This window comes from Arachis hypogaea, chromosome 5, assembly GCF_003086295.3.
Source record: "Arachis hypogaea cultivar Tifrunner chromosome 5, arahy.Tifrunner.gnm2.J5K5, whole genome shotgun sequence".
Taxonomy (NCBI): Eukaryota; Viridiplantae; Streptophyta; class Magnoliopsida; order Fabales; family Fabaceae; genus Arachis; species Arachis hypogaea.
The window spans coordinates 73,244,674-73,270,310 of NC_092040.1; the positions used below are offsets into that span (position 1 = coordinate 73,244,674).

Genomic DNA, 25,637 nt, shown 5'->3' on the forward strand with positions numbered 1-25,637 from the left:
TTAACCCTTCTAGTGTAAGGGTGTTCATCTCCTTGCATCATGGGCAAGTTGAATGCCAACCTTACATTTTCCGGACTAAAATCCAAGTATTTCCCCCGAACCATGGTAAGCCAATTCTTTGGGTCCGGGTTCACACTTTGATCATGGTTCTTGGTGATCCATGCATTGGCATAGAACTCTTGAACTATTAAAATTCTGACTTGTTGAATGGGGTTGGTGAGAACTTTCCAACCTCTTCTTTGGATCTCATGTCGGATCTCCGGATATTCACTCTTTTTGAGTTTGAAAGGGACCTCGGGGATCACCTTCTTCAAGGCCACAACTTCATAGAAGTGGTCTTGATGCACCCTTGAGATGAATCTCTCCATCCCCCATGACTCGGAGGTGGAAGCTTTTGCCTCCTTCCCTTTCCTCTTTCTAGAGGTTTCTCCGGCCTTGGATGCCATAAATGGTTATGGAAAAATAAAAAGCAATGCTTTTACCACACCAAACTTAAAAGGTTTGCTCGTCCTCGAGCAAAAGAAGAAAGAAGAGAGTAGAAGAAGAAGAAATGAAGGGAAAGGGAATGGCTTTGTGGTTCGGCCAAAAGGGGGAGAAGTAGTGTTTAGGTTGTGTGAAAATGAAGGAGTGAAGATGGGTTTATATAGGAGTGGGGCAGAAAGTGGTTTGAATTTGAATGGTGAGGTAGGTGGGGTTTTATGAAGGAGGGATGTGAGTGGTGAAGAGAAAGATGGGATTTGATAGGTGAAGGGTTTTTGGGGAAGAGGTGTTGAGGTGATTGGTGAATGGGTGAAGAAGAGAGAGAGAGTGGTGGGGTAGGTGGGGATCCTGTGGGGTCCACAGATCCTAAGGTGTCAAGGAAAAGTCATCCCTGCACCAAGTGGCGAGCAAAATTGCTCCTTGTGCCAAATCTGGCGTTAAACGCCGGGCTGGTGCCCATTTCTGGCGTTTAACGCCAAGTTCTTGCCCATTTCTGGCGTTTAACGCCAGTCTGGTGCCCTTTTCTGGCGTTAAACGCCCAGAATGGTGCTAGACTGGGCGTTAAACGCCCATCTGCTAGCCTCACTGGCGTTTAAACGCCAGCTAAGTCTCCTCCAGGGTGTGCTGTTTTTCTTTCTATTTTTCTTTCTGTTTTTGCTTTTTCAATTGATTTTGTGACTTCTCATGATCATCAACCTACAGAAAACAAAGGAAAAATAGATAAAATATAACATTGGGTTGCCTCCCAACAAGCGCTTCTTTAATGTCAGTAGCTTGACAGAGGGCTCTCATGGAGCCTCACAGATGCTCAGAGCAATGTTGGAACCTCCCAACACCAAACTTAGAGTTTAAATGTGGGGGTTCAACACCAAACTTAGAAGTTAGTTGTGGCCTCCCAACACCAAACTTACAGTTTGACTGTGGGGGCTCTTTTTGACTCTGTTTTGAGAGAAGCTCTTCATGCTTCCTCTCCATGGTGACAGAGGGATATCCTTGAGCCTTAAACACAAAGGATTCTTCATTCACTTGAATGATCAATTCTCCTCTATCAACATCAATCACAGCCTTTGCTGTGGCTAGGAAGGGTCTGCCAAGGATGATGGATTCATCCATGCACTTCCCAGTCTCTAGGACTATGAAATCAGCAGGGATGTAATGGTCTTCAACTTTTACCAGAACATCCTCTACAAGTCCATAAGCTTGTTTTCTTGAATTGTCTGCTATCTCTAGTGAGATTTTTGCAGCTTGCACCTCAAGGATCCCTAGCTTCTCCATTACAGAGAGAGGCATGAGGTTTACACTTGACCCTAAGTCACACAAGGCCTTCTTGAAGGTCATGGTGCCTATGGCACAAGGTATTGAGAACTTCCCAGGATCTTGTCTCTTTTGAGGTAATTTCTGCCTAGACAAGTCATCCAGTTCTTTGGTGAGCAAAGGGGGTTCATCCTCCCAAGTCTCATTTCCAAATAACTTGTCATTTAACTTCATGACTGCTCCAAGGTATTTAGCAACTTGCTCTTCAGTGACATACTCATCCTCTTCTGAGGAAGAATACTCATCAGAGCTCATGAATGGCAGAAGTAAGTCCAATGGAATCTCCATGGTCTCATTATGAGCCTCAGATTCCCATGGTTCCTCATTAGGGAACTCATTGGAGGCCAGTGGACGTCCATTGAGGTCCTCCTCAATGGAGTTCACTATATTTCCCTCCTCTCCAAATTCGGCCATGTTGATGGCCTTGCACTCTCCTTTTGAATTTTCTTCTGTATTGCTTGGAAGAGTACTAGGAGGGAGTTCAGTAATTTTCTTGCTCAGCTGACCCACTTGTGCCTCCAAGTTTCTAATGGAGGACCTTGTTTCAGTCATGAAACTTTGAGTGGTTTTGATTAGATCAGAGACCATGGTTGCTAAGTCAGAGGTGTTCTGCTTAGAACTCTCTGTCTGTTGCTGAGAAGATGATGGAAAAGGCTTGCCATTGCTAAACCTGTTTCTTCCACCATTATTATTGTTGAAACCTTGTTGAGGTCTCTGTTGATCCTTCCATGAGAGATTTGGATGATTTCTCCATGAAGGATTATAGGTGTTTCCATAGGGTTCTCCCATGTAATTCACCTCTTCCATTGAAGTGTTCTCAGGATCATAAGCTTCTTCTTCAGATGAAGCTTCCTTAGTACTGCCTGGTGCATTTTGCATTCCAGACAGACTTTGAGAAATCATATTGACTTGCTGAGTCAATATTTTGTTCTGAGCCAATATGGCATTCAGAGTGTCAATCTCAAGAACTCCTTTCTTCTGATTAGTCCCATTGTTCACAAGATTCCTTTCAGAAGTGTACATGAATTGGTTATTTGCAACCATTTCAATTAGTTCTTGAGCTTCTGTAGATGTCTTCTTCAGATGAAGAGATCCTCCAGCAGAGCTATCCAAAGACATCTTGGACAGTTCAGAGAGACCATCATAGAAAATGCCTATGATGCTCCATTCAGAAAGCATATCAGAGGGACACTTTTTGATTAATTGTTTGTATCTTTCCCAAGCTTCATAGAGGGATTCTCCTTCCTTCTGTCTGAAGGTTTGGACTTCCACTCTAAGCTTACTCAATTTTTGAGGTGGAAAGAACTTTGCCAAGAAGGCATTGACTAGCTTTTCCCAAGAGTTCAGGCTTTCTTTAGGTTGTGAGTCCAACCATATTCTAGCTCTGTCTCTTACAGCAAAAGGGAATAGCATAAGTCTGTAGACCTCAGGGTCAACCCCATTGGTCTTGACAGTGTCACAGATTTGCAAGAATTCAGCTAAAAACTGATGAGGATCTTCCAATAGAAGTCCATGAAACTTGTAATTCTGTTGTATTAGAGAAACTAATTGAGGCTTAAGCTCAAAGTTGTTTGCTCCAATGGCAGGGATAGAGATGCTTCTCCCATAGAAGTCAGGAGTAGGTGCAATAAAGTCACCCAGCACCTTCCTTGCATTGTTGGCATTGTTGTTGTTTTCGGCTGCCATGGGTTCTTCTTCTTTGAAGATTTCTGTTAGGTCCTCTACAGAGAATTGTGCCTTAGCTTCTCTTAGCTTTCGCTTCAAGGTCCTTTCAGGTTCAGGATCAGCCTCAACAAGAATGCTTTTGTCTTTGCTCCTGCTCATATGAAAGAGAAGAGAACAAGAAAATATGGAATCCTCTACGTCACAGTATAGAGATTCCTTGAGGTGTCAGAGGAAAAGAAAAATGGAAGCAAGAGTTAGAAAATTCGAACTTATCAAGAAAGATAGAATTCGAATTGTGCATTAAGGAATAGTGTTAGTCCATAAATAGAAGGATGTGAGAAGATGGGAAGAAATTTTCAAAAACATTAAAAAGATTTTAAAAATATTTTGAAAAACTTTAATTGATTTTCGAAAACCAAGAATAGAAAAGAAATCAAGTGATTTTTGAAAAAGATTTTGAAATTAGAGATTAAAAAGATTTGATTGAAAACTATTTTGAAAAAGATGTTATTAAAAAGATATGATTGGTTTTAAAAAGATGTGATTGAGAAGATATGATTTGAAAAACATTTTAAAAAGATTTGATTTTAAAAATTAATAACTTGGCTAACAAGAAAAGATATGATTCAAACATTAAATCTTTCTCAACAGAAAAGGCAACATACTTGAAATGTTGAATCAAATCATTAATTGATAGCAAGTATCTTTGAAAATGGAAAGAAATTGATTTTGAAAACATATGATTGAAAAGATATGATTTGAAAAAGATTTGATTTTGAAAAATTTTGAAAACCTGAAAAAAAAATTTTTGAAATAAAAACAGAATCTTCCCTCTTGTGCCATCCTGGCGTTAAACGCCCAGAATGGTGCACATTCTGGCGTTTAACGCCCAAACTACTACCCTTTTGGGCGTTAAACGCCCAGCCAGGCACCCTGGCTGGCGTTTAAACGCCAGTTTGCCTTCCTTACTGGGCGTTTTGAATGCCCAGCTTTTTCTGTGTAATTCCTCTGCTGTATGTTCTGAATCTTCAATTCTCTGCATTATTGACTTGAAAAGACACAAATTAAAAATATTTTTGGATTTTTAATAATAAGGAATAATCAAAATGCAACTCAAATCAAATAACAATGCATGCAAGACACCAAACTTAGCAGTTTGTATACTACTGACACTAACAAAATGAGAATGCATATGAGACACATAAACACTCAAGTCAATAGAGTTCAAAGATCAGAGCAATGAAATCATCAAGAACAACTTGAAGATTAATGAAGACACATGCATGAAAGCAAAAAGAACAGAAACATGCAATTGACACCAAACTTAACATGAGACTCTAGACTCAAACAAGAAATATTTTTGGATTTTTTTTCGAAATTTAAGTGGAAAAATAAGGGTATCAAAATTCTTAATGAGAATTCCAGGATTCATGCAATGTTAGTCTAACGCTTCAGTCTAAAGAAATTAGACATGGCTGAACAAGCTTTAGCAGGACATTGCATTCAAGAGCTAAATTGATGAAAATCAATCAGCTTTGGTGATGATAAGAACATCACCTTGAAACACTAGAATTCATTCTTAAGAACTCTGAAGAAAAAAAAATACATAATCTAAGCAACAAGATGAACCGTCAGTTGTCCATACTCGAACAATCCCTGGCAACAGCGCCAAAAACTTGGTGGACAAAATTGTGATCACTACAACTCCAATAATCCCCGGTGATGAACCCAAAGACTTGGTGTTCAATACCATGGCATAAACACAACTAACCAGCAAGTGTACTGGGTCGTCCAAGTAATAAACCTTACGCGAGTAAGGGTCGATCCCACAGAGATTGTTGGTATGAAGCAAGCTATGGTCACCTTGTAAATCTTAGTCAGGCAAACTCAAATGGTTATGGATGATGAATAAAACATAAAGATAAAGATAGAGATACTTATGTAATTCATTGGTAGGAATTTCAGATAAGTGTATGAAGATGCTTGGTCCCTTCCGTCTCTCTGCTTTCCTACTATCTTCATCCAATCCTTCTTACTCCTTTCCATGGCAAGCTGTATGCAAGGGTTTCACCGTTCTCAGTGGCTACCTCCCATCCTCTCAGTGAAAATGTTCAACGCACCCTGTCACGGCACGGCTATTCATCTGTCGGTTCTCAATCAGGTTGGAATAGAATCCAGTGATTCTTTTGCGTCTGTCACTAACGCCCAGCCTTCAGGAGTTTGAAGCTCGTCACAGTCATTCAATCATTGAATCCTACTCAGAATACCACAAACAAGGTTTAGACCTTCCGGATTTTCTTGAATGCCGCCATCAGTTCTAGCTTATACCACGAAGATTCCGGTTAAAGAATCCAAGAGATATCTAACAAACCCCATTTGTAGGGTTTATCTTGTGCTTGATTTAAGGGATTTTATGACCTTTTACCCACATTTATCCAATGAAATAGCATGGTTTTGTATATTCTCCTTTAATTGTGCTTAAGAGTGAAAACATGCTTTTTAGGACTTAAAATAGCTAAATCTAATTCACCTTGATTCCATTAGATGCCTTGATATGTTTGTTAAGTGATTTAAGGCTTAGGAGGCAAAGATTGGATCAAGGGAATGAAGAAAGAAGCATGAAAAGTTGGAGAACTCATGAAGAAATGAAAGAACCGGAAAGCTGTCAAGCCGACCTCTTCGCACTTAAACGACCATAACTTGAGCTACAGAGGTCCAAATGATGCGGTTCTAGTTGGGTTGGAAAGCTAACATCCGGGGCTTCGAAACGATATAAGATTTGCCATAGTTGCTACAATTATAGTGGCGCGCACGCGCATAGTACGCGTACGCGCCGTTGCCGCCACCTAGTCCACTTGAAGCAAAACGTGGCCAGCGATTTTAGAAGCCTTGTGGGCCCAATCCAACTCATTTCTGATGCTATTTAACCCAAGGAGTGAAGAGGGAAACACATGTTAGTTACCATTAGTCATAGTTTAGGTTTAGAAGTAGTTAGAACTAGTTTCTAGAGAGAGAAGCTCTCACTTCTCTCTAGAATTAGGATTAGGATTAGGTTTAGTTCTTAGATCTAGATTTAGATTCATCTTCTTCTACTTTTATCTTCTTAATTCCTTGTAGTTACATTCATTCTTCTCCTACTCTTTTGGTGTAATCTCTTTTATGTTGTTCTTATATTTTGTTGTGGATCTAGTATTGTTCCTTCTACTTTCTTTCAATTCAATTCAAGGTAATTCATAATAATTGTGTTTCTTTTGATTGTTGTTGTTAATTTCTTTCAATAATTGTTGTTAGATTCTCTTCTTGTTGTCAATTTGCTTTGCTTTTCTTTTGTGCCTTCCAAGTGTTTGATGAAATGCTTGGTAGGATTTTAGTGTAGATTTTGTTCCTCTTGGCCTAGGTAGAGTAATTAGTGACACTTGAATTATCTAATTCCTTTGTTGATTGATAATTGGAGAGATTTCTAATTGGTTTGGAGTGCACTAAAGCTAGTCTTTCCTTGGGAGTTGGCTAGAACTTGTGGCTCAAGTCAATTCATCCACTTGACTTTCCTTTATTTAGTAAGGGTTAACTAAGTGGTAGCAATGAACAATTCTCATCACAATTGAGAAGGATAACTAGGATAGGACTTCTAATTTTCATACCTTGCCAAGAGCCTTTTATAGTTGTTAGTTTATTTTCATTTCCATTTACTTTCATGCCTCTTATCCAAAACCCCAAAATAACTCAACCCAATAACAAGACACTTTATTGTAATTCCTAGGGAGAACGACCCGAGGTTTGAATACTTCGGTTTATAAATTTTAGGGGTTTGTACTAGTGACAAACAACTTTTTGTATGAAAGGATTATTGTTTGGTTTAGAAACTATACTTTACAACGAGATTTCATTAGTGAAATTCTAAACCGTCAAAAATCCAATCGTCAATATCCACCCAATCTAAGGTAGAACGGAGGTGGTTGTCAGGCACGTGTTCATAGGTGAGAATGATGATGAGTGTCACGGATCATCACATTCATCAAGTTGAAGAACAAGTGATATCTTAGAACAAGAACAAGTTGAATTGAATAGAAGAACAATAGTAATTGCATTAATACTCGAGGTACAGCAGAGCTCCACACCTTAATCTATGGTGTGTAGAAACTCCACCGTTGAAAATACATAAGAACAAGGTCTAGGCATGGCCATGAGGCCAGCCTCCCAATGATCTAAGATAGCATAAGAATGAAGATAGCTACCAAGATATCTAAATACAATAGCAAAAGGTCCTATATATAGAGAACTAGTAGCCCAGGGTTTAAAAATAATGAGTAAATGACATAAAAATCCACTTCCGGGCCCACTTGGTGTGTGCTTGGGCTGAGCATTGAAGCATTTTCGTGTAAAGACTCTTCTTGGAGTTAAACGCCAGCTTTTGTGCCAGTTTGGGCGTTTAACTCCCATTTTTGTGCCAGTTCCGGCGTTTAACGCCGGGCAATTCTGAGCTGATTTGGAACGCCGGTTTGAGCCATCAAATCTCGGGCAAAGTATGGACTAGCATATATTGCTGGAAAGCCCAGGATGTCTACTTTCCAACGCCGTTGAGAGCGCGCCAATTGGGCTTCTGTAGCTCCAGAAAATCCACTTCGAGTGCAGAGAGGTCAGAATCCAACAGCATCTGCAGTCCTTTTTAGTCTCTGAATCAGATTTTTGCTCAGGTCCCTCAATTTCAGCCAGAAAATACCTAAAATCACAGAAAAACACACAAACTCATAGTAAAGTCCAGAAAAGTGAATTTTAACTAAAAACTAATAAAAATATACTAAAAACTAACTAGATCATACTAAAAACATACTAAAAACAATGCCAAAAAGCGTACAAATTATCCGCTCATCAGGAACCTACTTTGAGTAAAAGTGGCTTATGAGCTTGAAACTATTTGAGAAATGAGCATTTCGAAATTGAGACGAAGATGAACTTGATTGTTATTTTCAAAGAAAAGTGATTTGAGAAAAGTATTTTAGGCAAGAAAGATGATTTAACTTGAGATGGATTATGAAGGAAATGTTGTGTATGTTATGAGTTGAATGGCTGTATTTGATAATGAATTATGGCTGGTTATGGATTATGTTATGAGCTGGATGGCTATGATAAGTATTGAGTTATGGCTGGGTATGTACATGTACATGATTATTGATTGACAATGGGATTTGATGCACTTCCAAATATCTGAGATATAAGTTTCCTTGGGTCAAAGCAGTGGCTAGCCACCACGTGCTCCAGGTTGAGACTCAATACTCTGCTGACCCTATGTCATAAGTGTGGCCGGATACTGTGAAATTTCTGGATGAGCTCGCCCCCGTGGATAAACACTAGTGTGGGTGTTGCGTGATTATGATTATGTTTGTGAATAACTAGAGTTGGGGATGCACGATAGAGGGACAGCCCAATGGTTAGCTATCAGGACTTGTCGGGTTGGCTTTATAACCGACAGATGAGACTCATTAGCCGCTAGGACAGGCATTCATCATATGCATCTACGTGACATTGTTTGGGTGTGCATATTGTACTTGGTTTGCTTATGTGATTAACTATGTTTAATTGCTATTTGCTCTACTTACTAATTGTTTGTTTGTGCTTTAGCTTTTCTACTTGTGTTTGCGACTAAAACTCTGTGGGATTGTGGTGATTGGTTATTGTTTGGATTGTTTGGGCCTATGGCCGTGGTTGATCATAAGGTGGGCCGAAGGCCATGTTTGGTTTGTGTTTCTGGTTTAGAAAAGTATGAAAAACTAAACTGGTTCAGCATAGACTTAATGAACCTATACTTGGAACAAGTCGGTCATTCATACTGTCTAGGACAAACCTTTTGAAAGGCTTTTAAATTTTTGAAGAAATAACAGTTTCCTCTTTCAGAAAAGATTTCAGATTTTTAATGGTAAATCATCGAGTTTTGAAAGTATGCATAAGATGGTTATTAATCACTGTAATGATTTTACTTCACGTATCCTATTATAGTAATTCTCTAACCCCATAGTGAGAACCAGCGATCGAGGACGATGTTCTCACTCCCCTACAGGTCTTTTCTTTTTCAGGTTATGGACAACGAAGTTCGGAAGAGCTTATTTCTTTTCTGTTTAGACGATATTTTGGACTGTTTTAGTATTTATGTTTCCCTCGTCTCAAACTTTGCAAGTTCTATAAGAGGGATAGGATTTTGATATGAAATACTTGTAAATAAAAAATAAGTATTTATAATTATTCTTTGTGAGTATTATAAGTTGTATTGTATGTATGTATGTATGTTACCTATCAAAACGTATTTTGGAGCGGTAATACGGTTTAAAGTTTTAACAAGCTCATATTTATGAATTAAATACTCTGAAAGTCGTTGTAACACCAGAGCTATCAGAATCGCACAGCCAGAAGCGTAAGCTTTGATAATTAGGGTGTTACAATATATGTATATAAAGTTAGAAGGATCTTATCCATTTAGTTCCTTAGGTTTAAAATTTCTCATATTTCAAGTATTGCAATTTTTCTGTCATAATGTATATATTCTAATATAAAAGAATTCACAGAACTAATGGATTTCATTCGGTAGAATGTCTCTGTATTGATACTGCTTACTGAGGAAGGACCAAGACACGTCCTTCTCTATGGTTTTCACTTATTAGAAGAAGTGGCAAGGCTACCAAGTTTAGTTATTTGGACAACCAGAATGATCACCTCTATGATTACATAAAACAAAAGTAAATATAATTACATATTTTATAGAATTTTTATTTAAAGGAATTTTGAATAATTAGTATATTTTTGTGCAATTTTATATAGATATGCTTGCATAAGTAAATATTCAAATATATTAGGAAGGTTGTTTATTTGAAGAGCATAAAGCAATTGTGAAATCAATTATAAAATTATGTATTGACTTACTTTTATATTTGTTGCTATGGCTGTCACCTGTTTCAAGTATTTTCTACTATTTTTATCACTTGGATTAAGAGATAACATTATCTTATTTGAATGTTATATTTATTTTGCCTATGTAATTTTTGTCTGATAAATTTATTTCCTATAATTATCAGTTAGTCATTTTTATCGAAAAAGGCAAGCAAAGGAAAGCTCCTTACTTATATTCTCTAAATGATTTATGCTATGGGTGTATGTGTGCTACAAAGATTAATTTAAGATGTCACATGCTTTTATCAAATGTGCTTCTTAGATATCATATATATAGATATAGCTATGTTATTTTCCTAGTTTTACAGGTTAATTTATTTGGACCATATATATATATATATATATATATATATATATATATATATATTTAGATTGATCGATGATACCGCTCAACTTTTTAGCAATTATTGTTTCAGACATTTCTAAAACTATTGGGTATGCATTTTTATATTTTTAAGTTAACTACATTAAACTATTATTTTTAAATAAAAATTTGGACAATTTTTTTTACAAAATAAAGAGATAACACGATCTTATTTAAATGATATTACAGATACTCCAAAAAAAAATTAAGATCTAATAATGGTGCCTCGATGATTAATTTTGTAATAGTTTAAATGTATTATGTTTAAGATATTTCCTTTTTAACACTATATATTACTTAATTTCATATTTATATTACTATAGATACTACTTATAAGGATGTGGTTAATGTTTTTAATTTTGTATGATATAATTTTGTGCCGAGAAGAAACTTTTCTTTATTATAACATTTTATTTTATTTTTATTTATCTATCATGATTAGCCACCGTTTTTAATCTGACCATTCAGGCTAGCCACGAAAAAATAAAATAAAATAATTTGGGTTAACTTCGAAAATAACATAGCATAATTCACTAACATTAACCACGAAAAAAATGTGATAAAAAAATCTAGCCTAATAATATTAACTACAGAAAAAAGTGTGGTAGAATAATACATTTTATTTAGATTATTTTTATTTAACCACGATGTAGAGCATGGACAATGATATAAAAATTGCGGCTATTTAAATGTCGTTCACAAAATTATGGTTAATAGGCCAAAAATTGTAGCAAAATAAAAATATATATTGTCTATATTAACCACGAATCTCCATTCCTTATTAACGTGTCATTGCTTTTCTTTTTAGTCATAATTTTTTTCGTGACTAAAGGCCTTTTTTTGATATATATATATATATATATATATATATATATATATATATATATATACTAATAAAATTTATACTAATAAAATTGCTATTTAAACATATCTCTTGCAATTTTTTTAAATATGTGTATTATAAAACCTCAACAATATTTTTATGAATAAAATATTATTTTAATTCTTAATTCTTTGGTTAAATTCTAATTTTTTTTCATAACGTTTAAAATATTTTATTTTTGTTTTAAATATTTTATTTTATTTTACTTTTGTCTTTTTATTAAAATCAATTTTTTTCTTCTAAAATATTTTATTATTATCTTTTTATTTTTTTTATTTTTCTATCATATTTACTCTGAAATCATTAGAATCATCACTTTAGCCGTTATAATTATAATTTTTCTATTACTTAAAAGAAAATCATAATTTAAAAAAGATATTTTTAGATGATAAATTTTAATTTTGATAAAAAAAATTTAAATAAAATATTTGTCATAAAAATAAAATATTTCAAATGTTAATAACAAATTTAAAATTTAGTTTAAACATTAAAAATTATAACAGGATTTTATCCTAATTTTATGAAAGTTTCTTTTTTCACAAAAGCAAATAAACAAGTTGCGTAAGTAGCTCAAGGTGTTCTAAAAGACAAGTTCAAGAAATATTATTGTGCAGCGGAAGCCTAGCACAAATGGTATATTTATGTGCTTCTTGTAAGTTATATCCGGGTTCAAATTCCAATTGAAACTGGATATTGTTTAGGAACTCATAATACTTATGTAGTGTGTATAAGTGTGTTTTGTGGGTGTGTAAAACAAGAATATAATTCCTAAGATTGGAGGCACATTGTTGTTATGTGAAAGGTAAATAGCTAGAAACAATGGAGGATAGGACGGTGTACACGTGTATTCGTGTAATGGTGTATCCGTGTGTTGTTTCAATTTCCCGATATAGATAACAAGTTCGTGTAACAATAGATCAAATGATTGTGTACAAATAAGTTAATGAACAGAACTAAATTTAGGAACTAACATGATGTGAATAGAGAAAAGGATTGTGTTGTATGTGATGTGTGCGCAATAGGATAGGATTTCGAACAAGACAAGGGAATCTCGTATCATATGACCTAATAATAAAATAAAATAAAAATTGAAATTCCCATATGCTGTTGAATTGAATAATCAATTGAAGGCATAGGAGCAGAAGAGGGGTTAATAAGATGGTGAGATTCACTGGCAAATTTGAATTCATGGGACTAGAGAAAAGGGTTATTTATTGGGAAAGTGGTGGTGGTTTTTTATACAAGCAAAGGAAGGTAGGGGCCTCAAGTGAGGAATTAGATTTGTTACTAAGTTTGGAAATTTTTGTGGAATCGTCCCATCACAAAAGGACACTACATAACATACATAAACATTACACAAACCCCATCTCCTGGCTAACCCTAATTTCTTCATTATTTCATTTTTCGATTCTTATTATCATTATTATTGTTACCATTATATAGTGTGACAATGACATGTGACTCTTGCAGCTGTCACTTTCGTATTTCCATTTCAAGTGCTGCACCCACAAAAAGAGGGATTGCATAACAGGGCCCCTTCCCTTCACTACTATTTCCTTTTCTTTCTTTTTATTTTTTTTTTTCCAAGGACTTCGCCTGGTGATATCATATCACCATGGTTGAAGGTTGAATTTCATTTAATTTCATTTTATATATAGCTTTAAATTATTTTAAAATGTTTGATTTATTTCTTGAAATGATATTTTGTGATTCAAAATTTGTTTCTTAGATTACAAAGGAATTAAATCAAACTATAATAATAAAATTTTAGAGACTATATTGAACAATTTAATTATTGAAGTATCAATTAAAAAAAATTATTTTTTATTGAAATTAGAGTACTCAATTTTATATCAATAAAAATAATAATTTTCTTTTACACCTATTTTTTAAAAAATTTATTTATGTTTGAGATATAATTATTTATATACATCATCTTATCATCAGTTTAAATTAAAAAAAATTTCATAATATAGTATAAAATTTTTATAATTAAAAGATGTAGAAAAAATGAAAAAAAAAAATTGTGCACAATTACAGTTCAAAAAAAAAAAAAAAAACTCTTGTATAAAGAGGTGTATTAAGAATATAAGTATTTATGCACCTTCTCCAATTGAGATAACAAATTTTATGCTAATTTAATTGGATAATATTTAATTAATGTCTTATTTTGTAATCAAAAGAAATGAATATATAATTGTATACAAATTAAAGACACAAAACATTAGTCCTATTCATTGCCGGATAAGTTGTGTTTGTTTCTCTTTGTAATCCCAAAATGACATTTTTCTTATATCTTAAAATTTTTTCAATTTTGTGTAAGTAGCTTTTTATGATATCAATTATTACTTGAATCCAATGGTATCATATATTGCACGTGATTTTTTGTATCCATGAATTACCATAGTTATTTTGTATTATTGATGATCTGATCTGAGTGTATATATATAAAGCATTATATATTGATCAAGATGGGGTCCAAATGAAGAAATTTAATTGTTTGATAATCAATTTCTATCAAATCAAAATTATCTGTGTTCTGCCTAATGTGTTGAAGTTGACTTCTTTCGGGTCATCCATCATAGGTACATGTTTATGTTCAAAGAAGAAGTTACTTGAAGATTTTTATTGTAGTTTTCTATTTTTCTTTTTTGTTTTTGTGGGATTTATTTCTCATCTCAAATATATGCGCGCGCGCGTGCAGCCATGAATTTCATGGAACCTCTCCCACCTTAACGGGGTGGGCTTCTAATTCCAATGATTTTCATTACCACCATCCACTTTAGTAGTTGGTGCAATCACTGCTTCTGAGGCACATGCATGGGTTGCAAGGTGCTGAATGGGTAGCAACTACATAATAGCCAGTGGGAAAGTCTTATCTTTTCTTTTCCTCAATTGAAATTAGGAACATTATTTATGGGATTGGTTCCCATTTGTAGGAAAAATATAATAATGTATAACATCAATTCTAGGGGAGGTGCTTTTTATTTTTCTCAAGTGAAATTATTGTGAAGAAATTAAATTATAAAATGATTAAAAGATAATAAAAAATATTATGTACACACCAAAAATTAGTTACTAAGTCAGTTAGCATATATTTATATATAAATACATATATCATTTAACTATTTTTAATATTTTTTTTATATTCTAACATGTATTATATATAAATAATTGATTTTGTGAATAACTTTTTATATGTACGTAATATGGTTGAAAAATAATAAAAGAAGAAAATCAATTTATTTACTTTTATTTTATATCTTTGGTGAGCTAGTTGAATGTTAGGGTTTCACCATTTTTTTGGTGACTAGGGTTTCACGATAAAAGTGTGAGCAAGTAGTAGTTTATTTTTGAAGAGAGATTAAAAATTAATTTCATATTAAAAGTATTGAATATATGCACCTTCATTCAACTAAGATTTTCCTATGTTATAAATAATATATAGTATCATTAAGGTTGTACATATATATAATTAAAAATAGTAAGACAATTTTTTAACTTTAAGACGTCATTTTTACCAAAAAAAAAATTGTCTTCAATATAACAATAATAAAAAGTAAATCAAAACACTCATATTAAATAAATAAATATATGATTAATAATTATTTCATTATCCTAATTAAATGAGAGGTTTGTTAAAAATTAATATTATCGTTAAATTAAACATTAATAATTATTTTCTAAAAAAAAATTTGACAGACATATTTAACAAAGGTAGTATATCATATGATACCTTTATGTGTACTATAATCTTAAGGAGACAATAATTTAAAATGGTCTTATGTAACTACTTAACATATATAATTTTATATATGTAATATTATAGTTATACATTTATTATATTTAATATTATTTGATTATTTCAGTAGTAATTAACGTATATAAAATAAAATATTTTAAATTAATTTTTTATTATTTACCAAACATTTTTATTATCCGTGATATAATGTACCAACAAATTAGAAGCAAAAGTTCCCATTGAAACCTTTCAAGTGCTGGTCCAAACCAGTTAATTAAACTGACACCACAGTTGTTAATAAGCCAGAATGTTTTGGATTTGAGTCTCAATTTCAACTCTGCGATTTTTATCCACTTTTCATGTGGCTGTGGAAACTGGAAACCGAACCAAAGCTATTATTTCATCACCTCAATAATGTAATAAACTTCTATATAGTTGCTAGGAAGTACAATTAATAATAGTGTCAAGGCTCTTTGAGTTGTACGGTAAACAAGTTTATCAGGATATCATATCGTTTATAGGTAATAACTAGTAACAGCAGGCATTCATTCCAATTATTGTAAACAAAATTTCATAATGAACTAACAAACTAATATATAATCACAACTTTTAAAAAATAAATATATAGAAGGAAGAAACCTGAAACATGTGACAAGATACATAAGATTGTGTAGTAGAATTTGCAGCACATGTTTCTAACAAGGTATGGTTTTGTTAGGAATTCAAATAAGGCAGATTTATTAATATAACATAGTATTTGATTATCTATATATAATATATGTAATTTTAACTTAACTAAAGTACACCAGATCACCCCAAAAAAAAAACGAGAATAAAATACATAAATAAATATAATAGAAGAAGCATGAATACCCTAATTAATAGCCACACTGGTTTATGCTAAATCAGTCATAATATAGTGGTAAAGTCTATTTTGGGTATTTTTTTATAAGAAAAATATTAAGAAACTAATACTTTTTATTAAGGTAAATTCTAGCCTACCCTTCTTATAATAACATATAATTTACCCTCTGTGACATGTCATCTTTTAATTGGTTGCTATGTTAACTATGGTTAAATTATTAGTAATTAAATTATAGCCCAAAGTGGGTGATTATGTAATTAAATACCTCCAAATTTAATTTCAATGCCATCCAAAAATCCCATATCATCATCACCATCACTATCATTATCATCATCATCATCATTATTTTCATCTTTTTCGTCTTCCCCTTCTACACTATCATCATAAAAAGCCATCATAATCGATTTCACGTTCTTAAATTTTAAGATTTTCTGAATTTCGCAAACGTAAACTTAGTCTCACCTAGACTAGGTTCACAAAACAAAAGCAGTTTTTATAACTAAATACAAAGAACACAAAACACAGAACACGACCTTACTTGAACAGGATCTGTTCTATAGGCTCTTACATCTGTATCCTTGAGTTCTAAGAAGACAGGAACCAAAGTCTGGCGGATGAACTATGACCGTGAGGTCAGAGTGTGATTAATTGTTCCAAAGCGCATGCCATCTGAACGGTGGAGGATCGTTTGCGCTACAACCTTGTGGTCGAGATGGTCTCACGGTGTTCTAACAGACTCAAATCTTTTTTCCCTAGCCATTTAATTAGTTATTTTCTCTAAATACTTATTTCCTGGTTCATCAAAATATGGAACACCCAATGAGTTGATTTTTTCTTTCCATTTCAGAAAGAAATGGGACCGGAGTAAATTGAATTTCTACACAATAATAAAAATATAACTTTATTTTTTGATGTTTATAGAAATTATATATTTATCCCTCTTATAAAAATATTTAATTACAAAATTACCCTACTTTAGTTAACATATTAACTCTTATTGAGTTTAAATTAACTCAAACTAAAACTAAGCATCCAATTAAAACATGTCACGTTATGAGGGGTAATTTACATGTTGAAATAGAGGGGGTTGGGTAGAACTCACCTTATATTAATATTAGCTAATATTTTATATTAACATCCTATTTTATATTATTAGAATTTACAATTTAAAACTTATTATTTAGGATTTAGAATTACTTAAATATTGACCAAAATAATTGATATTTTTTTATCATCTAGCGTCATATTTTTTTAAATTAGTATCCTAATTACTCGTAGACAATATTTATTCCTACAGAAAAATATGGTCTAAATGTCTAGTTAAGTGTGATGACTGATGATGAGATAAATTGGAAGTAATTTTTCATAACTATTAGGTGATATAATTTTTTGTGATTGAATTAGAACTAAAAATTTTAGTATGTACGCTGTCATAATCTATTTCATATTTGTTAAATAAGTTAACTGTAAACATTCATTCTTGATGTTTCCATTTACATGTCCAATCTTGAGTATAATTAGATTTTATATATTTCTTAGGCATGCAATGAGAGCTTGGGATTAAATGTCACTACCAACACTGAATAATGCTATATAATTATTGTAAGATCTCAAAGTATTTAAAATTAAAATATGAGCTATTTAAAATTTAAATATTATTTTATGAAAGATAAAAAAATTTAAAACGAAAACTGGATACTTATTTTAAAAATTTTGTTCTAACATACGGTTAACAGATCTAAAACTCACAAACAGGTTTATGTTGGACCCAAATCCAAAACATATAAGCCTTCCATTCTCCACAATCCAGCACACTTTCTCTTCATTCATACACATTCAGCACAAAGAAAAGAGAAGATGAATTCTAAGTGTATACTACAAGAAAATAGTTCTATTGTCATGCTTTTAAAGCATGGCGAAAAGCTAAAAAAAGCGTGGCGATAACTTTTTGCCACGCTTTTTGAGCTACCGCCACGCTTTTGAAAAGGTTACCTTTGAAAAGGTGGCAGTTGCTCTATCACCACGCTTTTGGTGACCTATTGCTACGCTTTATTTTTTGCCACGCTTTTGCAGATTATCCCGCTTAAAAAACGTGGCCATATGTGAGAGATACGGCCATGCTTTTAAAGCGTGACGATAGCGAAAGATACGGCCACTCTTTAAAAGTGCGGCGATAGCCTTGTCAAACTTAAAAAAAATCCTTTTTTTCTATCATTTTTAATTAACAAACCAATAAATATAGTATGCAATTTTTATTACAAAACAAATCAAACAGTAATTAGTGACAATTTTTGGTATAATTGCTTTATACATTAATCCTCATACAAAACTTTTCAGGTTTTTTCAGTAACAAAAAACCCTTCAACCTCCTATCCAGCCGAAATTCACTAACTAAGCAATATGCATGTATAATTACAAAAGGAATGCAAAATTAATAGTAGATCTGGGGTCTCAAGATCATGTCAGGTCCCTCATTTTCTGTATTTTATCTTTTTCTTACAACCTTGTGCCCAACAATTGTACTATTTATCATCACACTTTTTCGCTCATAACTTTCATAGTTTTGATTGATAAGCCGTTTGTAGCCACACGTTGCTCTCCTAATCTTCTTTAATTCTATCTAACTGTTGTGGTGAGTAAATTCGAAACCCCTATTTCATTTTTGAATTCCCCATTAAATTTGCATTTTTGGTATATGTGAGTTAAAATCTTATGATTTTGGTTCTTTAGAGATACTCTAGTATAGATTTTAAGTGGGCTCTATCCCAATTTTTTAGTAAATTAAGGTAAGAAAGTCTAATCTCTTTATTATCCCTAATTTTAAGTAAATATCCTACTATAAAAGTTGGAATAATTGCTGTGATCAGATTATATAGAGCAACTTGGGTGTTTGGTTTATTTCGGTGCGTGCTGGACCCTTGGGCTGATTGTGGAGCACTTAATAGAGGTCTAGTGCCATTAGTTGAGGTGTGCTTTCGATTCGGAAAGAAATTTCAAGGGTTGTGGTTTGTCCCACTTATTTTGGATTAAGCGGTATAAGTACATGCTTAGGTAAGATGTAAGGGTGGTGGTTTGCCCCATTTGCTCTGGATAAAGGTATAAGACACTTAGGTAAGATGGAAGGGTTGTAATTTGTCTCACTTGTTTCGGGTTGAGACTTGAAACACCTGGATAAGATGCAAGGGTTGAGGTTTGTCCCACTTGTTCCGGGTTGAGATTATAAACACCTGCTTTGGTAAGACGCAAGGATTGAGGTTTGTCCTACTTACTCCTAGTTAAGCGGGTAAGATGTAAGGGTTGCAGTTTAATCCCACTTGCTTTGTATTGTGGTGTTTTACATCCGGATTAGCTATTGGATGTGTGTCAGGTTTGGCATTATAACCGACAAATAAGCTCATGACTAATAGGACAGACATGCAACATACTGAATCTTTTGCCCATTGTTTGGGTGTGCTTTATTGTCTTTGGTTTGCCTATGTGAATATTTCTATTTAACTACTAATTGCCATATTTGCTATGTCTGAACTTCATTATTTGTGACTATGATTAGATGATTCAAATTGTGGTAGTTGAGTGTTAATTGTTTTGCTTAGGCCGAAAGGCGTGATTTGATTATAGTTGGATCAGAGACTATAATTTGACTTTATTTGGGGCGGAGGCCGTGATTTGACTATATGTTAAGTCGGAGGCCGTAATTTGATTTTGTTTGGATCTGAAGCCGTAAATGTTAGGTCGGAGGTTGTAATTGGGTAAATTATATGTCCCACTAAGTTTTAGTAAAATATGATATGTTTTATGATTTGTGGTGGTGTAATTGATAATTTTGGTTCCAGTCACATGAATTCAAATGGAGATTTTGGTTTGGTAAATTGATGAATAAAGATTGGATGGATTTAAAAATAAAATAAATTGAATTCGAAAAAAAATTCATAAGACGAGCAATGATCGTTGCTGTTAAACGAATTTTGATTATATATATATATATATATATATATATATATATATATATATATATATTTCTATAACAATTCTTCAACTCTTCTAGTGAGATCTTTTGGTTACATTTTTATCTTTTTACAGTCTTATTTTTTTCAGAAAATAGACGAAAAAGCCGATGAAGATTCTACTAAGCTTTTGATCGTGCTTTTCTTTGATATATTATCTTTGTTATTGATTTTCTCTCGCTATTATTATTAAATTTTTGTCAAAAAAGATAGGAGTATTTGATTTGATGGCTTTTATATACATATGTGCTTATAGAAGTTATTCTTTCGAATATAAAGTGTGATGAGATATTTTTGTATATATATATATATATATATATATATATATATATATATATTTTGTATGTATGTACGTATGTATAAAATAAAAAATATCTTCGATTTTTTAAAAAAAAAAGTCGATATAATTTTCAGTCAAAAGTTCTTACTATGTAAATGTATGTTTAAAGTGGTTATAATATCTATTATATTATAATATGAATGTTACAATCAATAATATTTATTATTTTAGATTAATATTTTGTTAATAAATATATTTTATATATAATATCTAAAGATTATATTATTAATTAAATTTTAAACTCAAAATCTTAAAAATTAAATTCTAAGTTCTAAATTATAAATTATTCTGATAATATAAAAATAAAATATTGATCCAATATCTTTATTAATATTAATAAAAAAATTACAACTACATTTTTTAATTTATTTTACATTTTTTAAAATTATTATTGAATTATCTTTTATAATGAGAGTTAATTCACTTAAATTTAAAAAAAGTTCAACACAGATATCAGAAGAATAACGTTAGACGAGAATTAACTTATTTTATGAAATTATTTTGTTTATCTTAAATTTTTAGATTTTAAATAGTAAATTTTAAAATTTTAATTTTAAAAAAATTAATTAATATTAATTAATTAAAAGTTATTATTGTACTTTCCCATATTAAAATTAGAAATTGGCGTGATGTTATATATATATTCACATTTACGAATATAGTAATAAAAGAAAAATGAATGATTTTTGGCGAATGTGGATTGTTTGTATTAGTGTCAGCGCATGGTGGCAGCTATGCTCATGTCTGCAAAGAAAGCATGCAAGCAATATGGTACTATGAACAAGACTACTATGTATCATAGTAAATTACATACAAATAAAATAAAAATAAATAAATCATGTTTTCTTTTCTTTTCTTTTTGGGTCTATACGCTAAGCTAAAATCACCACCTATGAATCTATCTTCCTATTCCTATATATGACTACTCCACTTCCCTCTCTTTGAATAAATAAAACCCTACAAACTGAAATAAACGTTGTTTCTTGATTCATTATTCATTCTCTCTACTGTACTAGCACTAGTCGCTTTTCTTCTTTAACTTGCTCTCATTTGAAATATGAACCAGCAGGACGAGAAAGCCACCATGGATCTTGTTCCACCCTCTGAGCACCTCTGCTACGTTCGTTGCAACTTCTGCAACACTGTGCTTGCGGTAATAAATAAAATAGAATTCGTATGTATGAAGCATGGTGAGTTGAGGGTGATGGTGTGGTTGTTGTTGTTGTTTTAGGTTGGGATACCATGCAAGAGGCTGCTGGATACTGTGACAGTGAAGTGTGGTCACTGCAGCAACCTCTCGTTTCTGAGCACCAGGCCCCCTCCACCTCCAGCCCCTTTCTCTCACACCCATCAAACCACCACCATTGATCACACTCTCACTCTCCAGGTACACACAAAATTATTCAGCTTTGGCGTCGACATGTATGTGGCTGGTTTTTTAATTAATTCTGTTCTATATATTATTGATTTTATTTGTCTTCTTAATTTTTTTAGTTTCGGTAGTATTTTATGTTGTGTTTTTTATGGCTTATATGATCTTGTTTTTGAGTCATTTTACTCTAGTTCGATCTTTGGAGGATTTGAATTACCAGAAAAAAATGTACATAAAAATTAATAATTAATTAAATAATATTAAAATGTAAAATATATATAATATAGATTTTGGAAACGCGGATAACATTTTTTATCCATATATGCTCTTTCACATTGTGTTGAGAATTTATGATTAACAGTACTTATTAGTTAATAATTGGATTTCACTCTTGTTCCTTGTTTCCTTCCTTGGTAAAAGCAGGGTTTCTACGGTGATTCGAAGAAGGGGCAAGGATCATCTTCATCGTCCTCACCAACTACATCAAACGAATCAGTCTCCCCTAAAGCAGCACCTTTTGTTGTCAAACGTACGTATTACTTGATTAGCTTTAACAATCAAAAGTTTGTGTGATTTGCTTTTGAATATTAACAAATATTACACACGCATACAGCACCTGAGAAGAAGCACCGTCTTCCATCTGCATACAACCGTTTCATGAAGTAAGTGCAAAAAAAAAAAAAAAAAAGAAAAGAAAAGGTTCAGTGTGTTTGTTTTGTCTTTTACTACGCTGAGATCGATATATATAGATCTAGAAATTACCTTAACAGATTCATCAACTTTAAAGTAAAACTGGGTTTCTTGTTTTGTTTTGATTTGATTTGATGTATGTAAATGTCAGAGAGGAGATTCAGCGCATCAAAGCAGCCAACCCTGAGATCCCACATCGAGAAGCTTTCAGCGCTGCAGCCAAAAATGTATCTCTCTTTTCTCTTTCTTTCTTTCTTTCTTTCTCTCTTTTCGTTTAGGGCTTTAGGCACATGTAGGGTTACCACCACCACTGCATATGCTTTATTCATAGTTCATATACACATAAGTTTACATTAATATCTTGGGATAATATTGTTTCTATTGTTTTATAATATTTCTAAGTGACATTAACGTTAGTTTAACAACACTTACACAGTCATCATCGTTACTATAACATAATAATACTAAAATTCATCTATATATATTACATTCATCTTGATAATATTCCTTATTAGATCTTACATAATGCATAATTATATCTTACATAATGCATAAGTTGTTTGAATAGTTTAGGAATGTTTTAATTTTTTTTTTACTTTTTACTTATACCACTATTCATTCATTACAGTAAACTTAAGTAATTTATACCATTATAGGTTAAATTAATCCAAACTGTTTGGATTTTTTAAGATTATAATTTCTTAATTCGTATGCATTTGTGAAATTAGTGACTCATATTTAACTTGTAGATAGACAGATCTAATAATTAATATCTTATTCCTAATTAACTTTTGTGTTTTTGTTACAAAATTGCATCACAGTGGGCAAGGTTCATTCCAAATTCGCCTACAAGCTCAGTTGCTGCAAGTAAAAACAATGTAAGGATATAATTGTTTAATTATCACTATTTACTATTATTTTAAAAAAAATATTTTTTGTTTGCCACGCATTGATCTCCAATAGAAATTAAATGTTGGTTAACTTCTATTTTCTCATTTGTGCAGGAATGAGAGAGTGGTGGCAAAAGGAGATATTCGGAGAGAAAAGCAAGTCAATTTAGTGTCTCAGTAGTGTCACTTCTTGTTAGTTATAATGATAATATATAATAATAAAAACCCTACTATATGTTATGTTCTAAAATAGCTGTCTTTAATTTCCTTTAGTGTTGGGATTGGACTTTATGCCATCATGTACGAGATTCCAGACCATCAGTTTATTAATGAAGGCAAGACTTAATTGCCACTTATTTTATTATTATTAATATATATCGATCTTTGACACAAAAGCTGTTTGATTGTTGTAGAAATACTTATTGTCTTTATGTTAATTTTCTGCTGATTATTATGTTAGCATTTTGGCAAGGCAAAAGCGCTAGGGTTTAATCCAATTTTCATTATTTATGGTATCAATTATATATTATTAATTTTATAATTAAAATTAATCATATAACATTTTTTTAATAAATTAAATTAAAATTTATTATATATTATTAATTTAACATTTAAAATATATCATATGACATCTTATTTTATTATAATTAAAACAATTTTTTTAAAAAAATTAAAGAATTTTTTTTCCGTTTTCACCCATTTTATTTCTAAAAGTTATTATCAAAATATTATATTTTTAAACTTTTTATCCAGATGCCTATTTTGCCGCTGTAGCATTTTTTTGGTATCCTGACTGAAAATTATCTATTTGAAAAGCGTTTCTAATAATAAAAATGCTAACCCATAAAGCATTTATTATACACGCTGAAGGAGAACACGAATTTTATATTCCACTATTTCTCTCATTTGATAAAATTTTTAATATTTATTATAAAAACGTTAGATATTATTAATTTTATTAAATTTTACAATAAAAATAAAATATTGAGATACAATGTATTCTAAAAATTTTATGATTCTGTAAAATTATTACAGAGAAAAAACTTTTTCATTACAATTAAATTAAAATATTCTTCAAAATCAAAGAAGCCTTTCTTTCTTTCTCTTTTATTTTTTTATTTCTCTTTCTCTTCCATTTACTCTACCTCTTTTATATATATCTATATTATATAACTAATGTGATAATTAAAATATATCTCATTACAATTAAAACAAAAGTACGTAGAATAATATAATTCCAAAAATATAACAGGCATATTAAGTTTATAATAAAAATATAATTAAAAAGTGATCTCATAATATTATTTATATAAAAAATATATAATTATTAAATTCATACTATTTTTATTTTTTATTTACAGCTCAATTTTTATCATTTATCTTTTCAATTTGTATTTTATTTTTAAATATTTATTATATATAATTCAAAAAGAATATCAATATTATAATTAGAGTTAAGATTCAATTATTTAAGAAAAATATTTTGAGTTAATTTTATTATTTTTAATATAAAATTTTTTATACTAATATCTAACTATAATTTTATAAATATAAAAAAATATTATTTTTAAAAAATAAATATAAAAATTAATTATTATTTGTATAATAGATCTAAAATCTAATTAAATATTAACTTATACGCATTAAATTTATTTTTTAAGATAATTAATAGTAAAATTATTTATTAATAAAATTAAATTTTTTTATATAATAATAAATTAAATAAGTTAATAATTTTTTTATAAAAAATAATAACTAAAAACTTTATCACTGAATTTTTTAAAATATACGGGAGCTAGTGTAATTCTTGGCGACAGAAATTTGTCTCCGTAACTTTTTTGTAAGAGTGATCCTTGACTATGTGGATTTTATTTTGTTGTAATCCATAAAGCTGGGAAGTAGGAACACACCACATAATTTCAAAAAATTTATAATTTTATGTTATTATTATTCGTTACCAGATGATCTTGGGTGCTTGACGGGTCGGATGATGGTGAAGGGATGACAGGGCGAGACCCTGAAGTGGTTTGGAGCGAATTCCTGGTCTGGGGTTGGAGGATGACGGAACCAGTGGTAGAACGGATGAAGG

General features: G+C 31.6%; 1 protein-coding gene, 1 long non-coding RNA gene, 1 other non-coding gene and 1 pseudogene across 4 annotated transcripts; 3 read left to right on the forward strand and 1 right to left on the reverse strand.

Annotated features, from left to right (window-relative positions):
- Positions 1-2,967: 2,967 nt before the first annotated feature.
- Positions 2,968-3,075, forward strand: LOC112804936 (small nucleolar RNA R71). The gene has a single exon (XR_003203553.1). It is a non-coding gene; the product is annotated as a small nucleolar RNA R71 (small nucleolar RNA).
- Positions 3,076-16,780: 13,705 nt separating this feature from the next.
- Positions 16,781-16,990, forward strand: LOC112804659 (small nucleolar RNA U3; annotated as a pseudogene).
- Positions 16,991-21,520: 4,530 nt separating this feature from the next.
- Positions 21,521-23,943, forward strand: LOC112799718 (protein CRABS CLAW). Of its 2 annotated transcripts, XM_025841759.3 has the most exons (7): positions 21,521-21,749; positions 21,828-21,983; positions 22,392-22,497; positions 22,582-22,630; positions 22,810-22,885; positions 23,480-23,536; positions 23,663-23,943. In XM_025841759.3, exons 1-7 carry the CDS (start codon positions 21,654-21,656, stop codon positions 23,666-23,668), a joined length of 546 nt encoding a protein of 181 aa, XP_025697544.1. In that variant the 5' UTR covers positions 21,521-21,653; the 3' UTR covers positions 23,669-23,943. The 2 variants fall into 2 exon arrangements, with proteins under 2 accessions (XP_025697544.1, XP_025697543.1); XM_025841758.3 differs by having other exon boundaries at positions 23,480-23,943.
- Positions 22,229-23,563, reverse strand: LOC140184591 (uncharacterized). Its single transcript, XR_011881671.1, has 2 exons — positions 22,731-23,563; positions 22,229-22,608 (listed from the first exon to the last, which is right to left on the reverse strand). It is a non-coding gene; the product is annotated as an uncharacterized lncRNA (long non-coding RNA).
- Positions 23,944-25,637: the final 1,694 nt, after the last annotated feature.

Bases quoted from the DNA above. Each gene is read 5' to 3' on its own strand.
- LOC112799718 (XM_025841758.3), top strand. From the start codon at position 21,654: ATGAACCAGCAGGACGAGAAAGCCACCATGGATCTTGTTCCACCCTCT. The intron at 21,984-22,391 runs GTACACACAAAA...TGGTAAAAGCAG, and splicing joins ATCACACTCTCACTCTCCAG to GGTTTCTACGGTGATTCGAA. The intron at 22,631-22,809 runs GTAAGTGCAAAA...TGTAAATGTCAG, and splicing joins GCATACAACCGTTTCATGAA to AGAGGAGATTCAGCGCATCA.